At 39.3% G+C, this 11,758-nt stretch overlaps 1 protein-coding gene across 1 annotated transcript; it reads left to right on the plus strand.

Moving 5' to 3' along the window:
- The first annotated feature begins 9,430 nt into the window (after positions 1–9,430).
- Positions 9,431–10,375, plus strand: LOC131417093 (olfactory receptor-like protein DTMT). The gene has a single exon (XM_058560063.1). It carries the CDS (start codon positions 9,431–9,433, stop codon positions 10,373–10,375), a length of 945 nt encoding a protein of 314 aa, XP_058416046.1.
- Positions 10,376–11,758: the final 1,383 nt, after the last annotated feature.

Here is an 11,758-nt window from a genome sequence, read left to right on the forward strand (position 1 = left end):
TCCTCTTTTTTCACTGAGGAAGATTGGCCCTGACCTAAGATCCATGCCTATCTTCCTCCACTTTATATGGGATGCCACCACAGCATGGCTTGACAAGCAGTGCATCGGTGTGTGCCTAGGATCTGAACCTGCAAACCCTGGGCCATGGAAGTGGAGTGCGTGCACTTAACTGCTTGCGCCGCTGGGCTGGCCCACCTATATTCTAATATTGTAGGTATTACCAAAGATAGTTCCAAGGCAATCATACCAAATTACAAACCTATAGTCAGTTGTATGAGAATTCTAGTTTCTTCACATGCTTACTAACACTAATATTGACAGTACTTTTTCATTTTGTTTATCCTGGTGGATGTTTAATAGTATCTCATTTTCTGTACTTCCCTGGTATCTAATGAGGTTGAACCTCTTTTCTTATGTTTACTGGTCATTCAGATATCCTCTTTTGTAAAATGTCTGTTCAAGCCTGTTGTTCATTTTTCTATTAAATTTTTTTCTTATTAATTTATAGAGTTCCTTAAGCATTCTGGATGCAATAACTTTTAAACTATCCTTGACTAGTCTGTATGTTATATGTGTTGCAAATAGCTTTTTGCAATTTCTGACTTGCAAGATTTTTCACTTTTAATGGTATCTTTTTTTTAATGGTATCTTTTGAAGATAGACTTAAAAAAAAAGATGTTAAATGTAGTCCTTTATAGCCATCTTTTCCTTTATAGTCAATGTTTTTAATTACTTTGTAATAAAGTCTTTTCTTTCTCCAAAGTTCTGATGATGTTCTATGTCATCTTTTAGAAGTTTTATTGTTATATTGTGAAATTGTTTCACATTTAGATCCCCAATGTGCCTGTAAATGATTTTTATATTTGGTATAAAATAGACATATCCGAAATATTTGTAAAATAAGCAACACATTTCTAAATAACCTATGGGTCAAATAGGAAATTACAAGAAAAATTAGAAAATATTTTGAATTAAAATGAAAAGGCAACATTTCAAAATTAGTAGGATGCAACTAAAGCAGTGATGAAAGGAAAATTTATAGCATTAAATGCTTATATTACAAAAGAACTAAGCTCTCAAATTGATGATCTAATCTTCCAACATAAGGACATAGGAAAAGAAGAACACATTAAAGCAAGAGAAATAAAATAAATAACAAAAAGAGAAATCATTGAAATTGAGATCAGAAAAATGAGGCAGAAAGATCATTGAAACCAAAAGTTGGTTCTTTGAAAAACTAAGTAAAATAGATAAACTTTTAGTCAGAAAGGGTAAAAGGAGAAAAAAGAATAAAAACACAAAATATAAATATCAGGAAAGAAATAAGATATATCAGTACAGACTCCTACATATATTAAAAGAATAATAATGGAATACTATGAACAATTCTATGCCCATAAATACTACAACTTAGATGAAATGGATAAATTTGTTGAAAGACACAATTTCCAAAGCTCACTCACAAAGACTGGATAAACTGAACCTGAATAATAGTTTCTATTAAAGAAATTGAATTTGTGGGTAAAACCCTTCTGACAAAGAAAACTCCAAGACCAGATGGCTTTACTGGTTAATTTTATGAAGCACTTAAGGAAGAAATACAGGCATACTTCATTTTATTGAACTTCACTTTATCGTGCTTTGCAGCTATTGCATTTTTTATAAATTGAAAGTTTGTGGCAACTCTGCCTCAAGCAAGTCTACCAGCACCATTTTTCCAACAGCATTTGCTCACTTCATGTCTCTGTGTCACATTTTGGTAATTTTCAGAGTTTTCAACTTTTTCATGATTATTATATTTGTTATGATGATCTGTGATCAGTAATCTTTGATGTTACCATTGTCATTTTTTTGGGGCGCCATGAACTACACCCATGTGAGGGTGAACTTACTTGATAAATCTTGAGTGTTCTGACTGCTCCACCGACTGGCTGTTCTCCTATCTCTGTCCCTCTCCTTGGGCCTCCCTATTCCCTGAGACACAACAATATTGCAATTTGGCCAATTGATAACCCTACAATGGCCTCTAAGTGTTCACATATCTCTCACTTTAAACCAAAAACTAGAAATGATTAAGCTTAGTGAGGAAGACATGTTGAAGGTCAAGAAAGGCTTAAAGTTAGGCTTCTTGCACCAAACAGTTAGCCAAGTCGTGAATGCAAATGAAAAGTTCTCGAAGGAAATTAAAAGTGCTACTCCAGTAAACACACAAATAAGAAAGTGAAGCAGCCGTATTGCTGATATGGAGAAAGTTTTAGTGGTCTGGATAGAAGATCAAACCAGTCACAACATTCCCTTAAGCCAAAGCCTAATCTAGAGCAAGGCCCTAACTCTCTTCAATTCGATGAAGGGTGAGAGAGGTGAGGAAGCTGCAGAAGAAAAGGTTGAAGCTAACAGAGGTTGGTTCATCAGATTTAGGGAAAGAAGCCATCTTCATAACATAAAAGTGCAAGGTGAAGCAGCAAATGCTGATGTAGAAGCTGCAGCAAGTTATCCAGAAGATCTAGTTAAGATAATTAATGAAGGTGGCTACACTAACCAACAGATTTTCAATGTAGATGGAATAGCCTTATAAGAAGGCTTTTAAGAAGGGAGAAGATGCCATCTAGGACCTTCAGAGCTAGAGAGAAGTCAATGCTTGACTTTAAAGCTTCAAAGGACAGGCTGACTATCTTGTTAGGGGCTAATGCAGCTGGTGACTTTAAGTTGAAGCTAATGCTCATTTGTCATTCTGAAAATCATAGGGCCCTTAAGAATTACAATAAATCTACTCTGTCTGTGCTCTATAAATGGAACAATAAAGCCTGGATGACAGCACACCTGTTTACAACATGGTTTACTGAATACTTTAACCCCACTGTTGAGACCTACTGCTCAGAAAAAAAGATTCCTTTCAAAATATTACTGCTCATTGACAATGCACCTGGTCACCCAAGAGCTCTCATGGAGGTATACAATGAGATTAATGTTGTTTTCATGCCTGCTAACACAACACTTATTCTGCAGCCCATGGATCAAAAAGTAATTTTGACTTTCAAGTCTTATTATTTAAGAAATACATTTCATAAGGCTATAGCTGCCGTAAATAGTGATTCCTCTGATGTATCTGGGCAAAGTAAATTAAAAACCTTCTGGAGGGGCCGGCCTGGTGGCGTGGTGGTTAAATTTGCGCGCTCCACTTCTGTGGCCCAGGGTTCGCAGGTTTGGATCCTGGGCGCAGACCTACACGCTGCTCATCAAGCCATGCTGTGGCAGGCATCCCACATATAAAGTAGAGGAAGATGGGCCTGGATGTTAGCCCAGGGCCAGTCTTCCTCAGCAAAAAGAAGAGGATTGGCAACAGATGTTAGCTCAGGGCTAATCTTCCTCACCAAAAAAAAAAAAAAAAAACCAAACCAAAAAACCCAAAAAGCGAGAAAACTTCTAGAAAGGATTCACATGCCATTAAGTACATTCATGATTCAGGGGAAGAAGTTAAAATATCAACGTTAACAGGAGTTTGGAAAAAGTTGATTCCACCCTATAGATGCCTTTGAGGGGTTCAGGACTTCAGTGGAGGAAGCAACTGCAGATGTGGTGGAAATAGCAAGAGAACTAGAATTAGAAGTGGAGCCTGAACATGTGACCGAATTGCTGCAATCTTGTGATACAACTTTAATGGATAAGGAGTTGCTTCTTATGGATGAGCAAAGAAAGTGGTTTCTTGAGATGGAATCTACTCCTGGTGAAGATGCTGTGAAGACTGTTGAAATGACAACAAAGGATTTAGAATGTTACATAAACTTAGTTGATAAAGCAGTGGCAGGATTTGAGAAGATTGACTCCCATTCTGAAAGAAGTTCTAGTGGTGGATAAAATGCTATCAAACAGCATCACATGCTACAGAGAAATTGTTCATGAAAGGAAGAGTCAATTGATGCAGCAAACTTCATTGACTGATTTTAAGAGATTACCACAGCCACCCCAACCTTCCACAGCACCACCCTGATCAGTCAGCAGCCATCAACATTGAGGCAAGACCCTCCACCAGCAAAAAGATTATGACTCACTGAAGGCTCAGATGATGGTTAGCATTTTTTTAAGCAATAACGTATTTTTAATTAACATTTGTGCATTGTTTTTTTAGAGATAATTCTGCTGCACATTTAATATACTACAGTGTAGTGTAATCATAACTTTTTTTTTTTTGTGAGGAACATTCACCCTGAGCTAACATCTGTGGCCAATCTTCCTCTTTTTGCTTGAGGAAGATTGTCCCTGAGCTAACATCCGTGCCAACCTTCCTCTACTTTGTGTATGTGACGCCACCACAACGTGGCTTGATGTGCAGTCTGTAGGTCTGTGCCTGGGACCAAACCCACCAACCCCAGGCTGCTAAAGCAGAGCACCTGAACTTTACTACACCAATGGGCCAGCCCCAAACATAGCTTTTATATGCACCGGAAAACCAAAAAATTTGTGTGACTCGCTTTAGTGTGATATTCGCTTCATTGTGCTGGTCTGGAACCGAACCTGCACTATCTGTGAGTTATGTCTATAATACTAATTCTATGCAGTCTCTTCCAGAATATAGAAGAGGAGGAAATATTTCTCAACTCTTTTTATGAGTCCCTGACACCAAGACCAGATAAAGACATTACAAGAAAACTGTAGACCAATATTCTTCATGAACACAGACACTAAAATCCTCAAACACACAAACAGAATCTAGCAATATATGAAAAAGATAATACATCATTGTCAAGTGGAATTTATTTTGGGAGTGAGAAACTGTTTCAACATTCAAAAACCAATCAATCTAGAAGAAAATATAGGCAGTACGCTATTTGACATTGATCTTAGCAGCATCTTTTCAAATACCATATCTGACCAGGCAAGGGAAACAAAAGAAAAAATTAACAAATGGGACTACATCAGACTAAAAAGTTTCTGAAAAGCAAAGGAAACCATCAACAAAATGAAAAGACAACCCACCAACTGCGAGAAAATATTTGCCAACCACACAGCTGATAAGGGGTTAATCTCCAAAATATATAAGGAACTGATGCATCTCAACAACAAAAAAACTAACAACCCAATTTAAAAAAGGGCAAAAGACCTGAACAGACATTTCCCCAAAGAAGATATACAGATGTCCAACAGACACATGAAAAGATGTTCAACATCATTAACTATCAGGGAAATGCAAATCAAAACTACAGTGAGATATCACCTCACGCCCGTCAGAATGGCTATAATTAACGAGACAGGAAACAACAAGTGTTGGAGAGGATGTGGAGAGAAGGGAACTCTCATACACTGCTGGTGGGAGTGCAAACTGGTGCAGCCACTATGGAAAACAGTATGGAGATTCCTCAAAAAATTGAGGATAGAACTACCATATGATCCAGCTATTCCACTGCTGGGTATTTATCCAAAGAACTTGAAAACACCAAAGCGTAAAGATACGTGCACCCCTGTGATCATTGCAGTGTTATTCACAACAGCCAAGACTTGGAAGCAACCTAAGTGCCTATCAAGGGACGAATAGATAAAGAAGATGTGGTATATATACACAATGGAATACTACTCAGCCATAAGAAACGATGAAATCCAGCCATTTGTGACAACATGAATGGACATTGGGGGTATTATGCAAAGTGAAATAAGTCAGACAGAAAGGTCAAATACCATATAATCTCACCATTAAGTGGTAGATAATAACAACAACAAACAAACACATAGAGACAGAGATTGGATTTGTGGTTACCAGAGGGGAAGAGGGGGAGGGAGAGGGGCGAAAGGGATAATTCGGCACATGTGTGTGGTGATGGATTGTAATTAGTATTTGGGTGGTGAACATGAGAACATGATATCATCCATGCAGAAATAGAAGTATAATGACGTACACCTGAAATTTATACAATTTTATAAACCAATGTTACCGCAATAAACAAACAAACAACAGAAATTTTTTTCTAGCGGTAAGGAGTTAGACATACATCAGTGGAATTCAAACTGAGTTTCTTTTCTGTCTTTACCTGAGGAAGACTTGAACATGATCTGAGAGAGTTTATCTTCTCTCTTATTCTTGTGCTTTCTGACATCTGCATATGGTTGGGTCATAGGAGTCTAATTCTTGTTAACTGCAGATTAGTCTCTCCTCTGGGATAGGTTTATAGGGAATTGGATTGTGGTGAGGGATTCTACCACTCTGAGAATCTTTCCAAAATATGTGTCTTTCATGGCACTTTGTCAAGGACTACTGATGGCTTCCTTTGCCCACAGGATAAATCCTCCTACACTCCTAAGATATTTTAGGATATTTACAGTCTGGTCCCTGCTTGTTTTTATGGCTTATCCAACCATTTCTCTTCACCTCTGAAAATGTAGGCTCCAGGCCCACAGGACTACTGTCCATTCCCTGAACAGGTGGTGATTAACCATCCGTACATGAGCTTCTCTCCATCCCCACCTTCCCCCAAAGTATAGTCAGATGTGATCAGTGACTGCAATCAGTCACTGCTCCAGGTCTCTGAGAGCATTCGTCCTAGAGAGGTCCGAAGTGTTTACTTTGTCTTTAATGAGTTCCTCCAGAATCTAGACTCCTCTGGGATCCAGGGTCCCTTAGGCCCACGGATGGGTAGAATGGGAGATGTGAGAAGGGATGTTGCAGACACAGGTGGCGACTACAGAGACTGTTACTTCACATGCCTTAGTGAATAAAGGGGAGCAGAATCTCTGGTCAGGATCCTAGAGTCACCCTGAGATACACAGGGTAAGTTGGGCAGAGAGTGAATGAGCTGGTCCCTTAGGGTCCTTCCAACCTGAGGGTCTTGTTTTCCCAGGTTGTACGATGTTCTGCAGGATAGCTTTTCAGGTATAATAACGCTCCTCTTCTCCACCTCTCAGCCTCCCAAGACTTCCCTGCATTCTAGAAATATTTTGATTAATGTTTACTTGTTACAATCCTTTTATTACTGATAGCATTCATAAATATTACTTGCTGTGTAATGTATTCTTCAAGAATATGTAATTTTCACATAATTGCAGCTCTTGAGGTAAACATTAATGCAATAGTTCTGACCTTTGCTTTATTTTAGAATCACCTGAGAATTTTCAAAAACTTTGCACAGACTTCCTTTCAGAGACTATGATTATATTTATCAGAGGGGTCCAGTAATCTTTATTTTTAAAAGCATCATATAATCTTGCTACTCACTGTGTTATCCATGGACCACAGCAAGGGCATTTCCTGGGAGCCAATTAAAATATAGAAACAGGTTTACTGAATCAGAATCAGTGTTTAACCAAAACTTCCAGGTGACTTTCATGGACACTAAATTTTAGAAGCACTGCCCTGGGTGATTCTTATGTGCCGTGCACACTAAGTACTACTGACTTAACGGGTGAAGAAGATGAGAGGCTCATTGCACCATCAGTGGCAGCATCTGCAAATGCTGTCCCTGGTTTGTGATCCCCAGTCATGCTCTTGATAGAAGAGTCAGGTCGCATTCATTTACCAGGAAAGCAAAATTCTGAGAAAACAGATGTATGATTTTCCATCCATGTTTCTTCCCACTATAAGGCCAGTACATAATGTCCAAGTGTAAAAACTGTTAATGTGGATGGATCAAACAGCTTCAAGGCATGAGAATCCCATCATTTGGACTCAGTTATGTCTGTATGAAGCAGCTTTCAACATCTCTTCATGCTTCTTTGCTTTCTTTGTCAGCTTTGAGGCACACTGAGGTGTATTGGTCAGGGTTCCCCAGAGAAACAGAACCAATAGGAGATTTTGTCTGTATCTATAACTATATATATCTATATACATATACATATTTTCTACATCATCTGTATTAGTGAAAAGAGTAGTGTGTCTGAGGTATCCTAACATTTTCCATGGAAATAATATTGCATCCATAAATTCTGTAATAAAGTGTCAAATTTAGTGCTAAATGTTGAGGCTAGGAGTTCTTGTTCTGGGAGGATTTGGTAGGAGTAGTGATTCTAACTTAAAAGGAGTTTTGCTGCCTTTAATGTTGGAGGAATACATGTCCCAGCTTGAAGCACAACCCATAAATATTTATGAAACACCAGTATACTCAGATATTGTGCCAGGTGCTAGCTCTGCTGCAATCGTCAAGGCAGACATGGCCTTTCCTACATGGAGTTTACCATCTGATAGTGAAGACAGTTATAAACAAATAATACCCGAGGCATTGAGTGCTATGGGGGCAAGTACAGGATGCTGTGGAACATAGCAGAAAGTTCTCACCTGGTGTGGGATAAGAGGGAATGTTTAGCTGAGTAAGTGACATGTACTATACCTGAAGGATAAGTAGGGGCAAGCCAGGTGGAGAGGAGGCAGAGGGAAGAGGATGCTCGGCAGGAGGGACAGCAAGTGCGAAAGGCTGGAGGCAAAAAATTGTGACTTTTAAGCACAGCATTGCTGGAGAGGGGAATGTGAATTTTACTGTGGGGCCAGATGAAGCTGTGGAGGTAGACAAGGGTCAGGTCATAAACCACCTTATGTGCCTTTGAAAGGAATTTTGCCCGTGTCTTAAGAGCAATGAGAATCCCTGAGGACTTTATGGAAAATGATCATCAGTTTTTCATCCTGGAATGCCACAATATGAATGATAGATATTGCAGCAGAGAGTATTCAAGCATGGAAGCAGGGAGGTGAATAAGAGGCTGTTCCAATAGTATGGACAAGATATCATATCAGCCTGGTCTATGGTAGTGACAGTGGAGACGAGGAGTGGATGAATGAGAAAGATAATTAATCTATAGGACTTGTTGGCAGATTGGATGTTGATGATGAAAGAAAGGAGGAGTGAAAGAAAACACTCCAGTTTTTAACTGGAGCAGCTGAATCTCTTTCACTGAGATATGGGAGACTAGAGGAGGCATGAATGAGAGAGGGACAGGGGGGGATCGTGAATTTCTTTTGGGATCCATTGAGCTGAAACAGAGATTTCTACACGCGTATTTTAAAAGGTAAACAAAGCCATTTAAGTAGATGAGTTTTTCTTGGTGGTATGTGTAGAATTATAAGAGAACAGTGTACAGGAAAAAACCCTGAGGAACATGAACATGTAAGATATTGACCAAGCAGGAGTCAATTATAGTTACTGATTATGTCTGGCCAGGTAGGTATGAGGAAAACTGACACATTTTGTGTCTCAGAAGCTAATGGATAAGAGTGTTTTAGAAAGGATGGAATATTGTTACCTATTAAAGACAAATGAAGAAAGAAGTCATTTCTGATCACAGAGATTCTGATTATAGAGATTTGGTGTATAGAGATTGTAATTGTTGTGATGAGGATGATATAAGGTATTTTTGCAGATCATCTAACAGACCATGTATCATAGAAATATGTTCATTTTTAAATTCAGGTTTAATGGACACTATTATTTCTTCCTAAAGATCCTGGAGACAGAGCATGACAGGAAGGAATCAAACCGTCATCTCAGAGTTTCTCCTGCTGGGACTGCCCATCGAGTCAGAGCAGCAAAACCTGTTCTATGCCTTGTTCCTGACCATGTATCTTACCACCGTCCTGGGGAATCTTCTCATCATCGTCCTCATTTGCCTGGACTCCCAGCTCCACGCTCCCATGTATTTGTTTCTCAGCAATTTGTCCTTCTCTGACCTCTGTTTTTCCTCTGTAACCATGCCCAAGTTGCTGCAGAACATGCAGAGCCAAGACCCATCCATCCCCTATGCTGGCTGCCTGGCCCAGATGTATTTCTTCCTGTTTTTTGGAGATCTGGAGAGCTTCCTCCTTGTGGCCATGGCCTATGACCGCTATGTGGCCATCTGCTTCCCGCTGCGCTACACCAGCATCATGAGCCCCAAGCTGTGTCTCTCCCTGGTGGTGCTGTCCTGGGTGCTGACCACGTTCCATGCCATGTTACACACCCTGCTCATGGCCAGATTGTGTTTTTGTGCAGACAATGTGATCCTCCACTTTTTCTGTGATATGTCTGCTCTGCTGAAACTGTCCTGCTCCAATACTCAAGTTAATGAGTCTGTGATATTTATCATGGGAGGACTCATTCTCATCATCCCATTCCTACTCATCATCCTGTCTTATGCACGAATTGTCACTTCCATTTTCAAGTTTCCTTCCGGTGGGAGTGTCCACAAGGCTTTCTCTACCTGTGGCTCCCACCTCTCTGTGGTGTCACTGTTCTATGGGACAGTTATTGGTTTGTATTTATGCCCATCAACTAGTAATTCTACTGTTAAGGAGATTGTCATGGCTATGATGTACACTGTGGTAACCCCCCTGCTGAACCCCTTCATCTATAGCCTGAGGAACAGAGACATGAAGAGAGCCCTGGGAAGAGTCTTTTACAAAAAGAAAATTCTCTTCTCTCTCTGATGGTAAAGCTTGGGATTTTTACATAATTTTATTCAGTAGATATATTGATATTAATATTGGGATATTGACTCAGACTTCAACTTTCTGTTGAAATGAAATACTAAATAATTGTCCAATAATTAAAATAGATGAGGTCAAGTTATGTTGTTGGACTTGGAAAAGGGATCTTGGGGACATGGTAGCAAGGTCTTCCTCTCTGTTATTCTTAGGTGACCCTGAAGAAGCATCATTTAAAAACTTTTAATTGATCTTTGTCACCAGTTATTATTATTATTATTTTTTGGTGAGGAAGATCAGCCCTGAGCTAACATCTGTTGCCAATCCTTCCCTTTTTGATGAGAAAGACTGGCCCTGGGCTAACATCTGTGCCCATCTTCCTCTACTTTATATATGGGATGTCTCCCACAGCATGGCTTGATAAGCAGTGCATAGGTCCATGTCCAGGATCCAAACCCGTGAACCGGGGGCTGCTGACGCGGACGAATACAATTGATAGAGGACCACTTGGAATAGTTTTATGTACCAGGCCTAGAAGTGAAATACATCACTTTGATCTCCATTTTATTCCCCAGAACTCAGCCACGTAGCTCAACTTAGATGCAAGGTGCAGGGCATGGGGTGGTGGGCAGAAGTGGTGAGAAATTGTTTCTTCACAGACCACTCTATTCAAATCTGTACTATAGAATTCAGGAGCATGAACCCTTGATATACACTTAGCTCTCTTGGCCACACTAACTCAGGGAAGTTGCGTGAAATAACTGTAAATTCTAGAAAGGGGGCAAAGAGTGACTAAACTGTGTACATTTAGCTAAGAAGCCATATAATTTATTGTTGAAATTGAAATCTTTACATTTAGAATTTTTATTTTGAAATAATTAGACTCACAAAAAGTTAAAAAAATAGTACTTAGAGGTAATTTGTACCTCACCCAGGTTCCTCCCATGGTAACATTATATAACTAGAATACATGAGCCAAACCAGGAAGTTGACATTGGCACATTACAGTGAACTGGACCATGGACCTTACTTGGATTCCACCAGTTTTTGCATGCACTCCTTCTTTTTTTTATGTCTTTGTGTACAGTTTGTGATATTTTATTACATGTGTGGACTCATATAACAACCACCAAAATCAAGTTTCAGAACTGTTGCCTCATCACAAAGGATCTCTGTGTGTTACACTTCCATAGTCCAAAATGGAATATGTTTTGAGAGTAAAAGGGGTCTAATAATGGGCATAAGCTGGGACTGTATAGTGCAAACTGGTATGTATGGTCATCTGGAATTTAGCCTATATGTATGTAATCATAGATGCTCAAAAAAAAAAAAAAAAACAGCAGGTGAGATAGTGAGAAAGAGAGAGGAAATGAATGGGTGAATTAT

Source organism: Diceros bicornis, chromosome 18, assembly GCF_020826845.1.
Source record: "Diceros bicornis minor isolate mBicDic1 chromosome 18, mDicBic1.mat.cur, whole genome shotgun sequence".
NCBI lineage: Eukaryota > Metazoa > Chordata > Mammalia > Perissodactyla > Rhinocerotidae > Diceros > Diceros bicornis.

Coding starts and splice junctions, on each gene's coding strand:
- LOC131417093 (XM_058560063.1), top strand. CDS start 9,431: ATGACAGGAAGGAATCAAACCGTCATCTCAGAGTTTCTCCTGCTGGGA.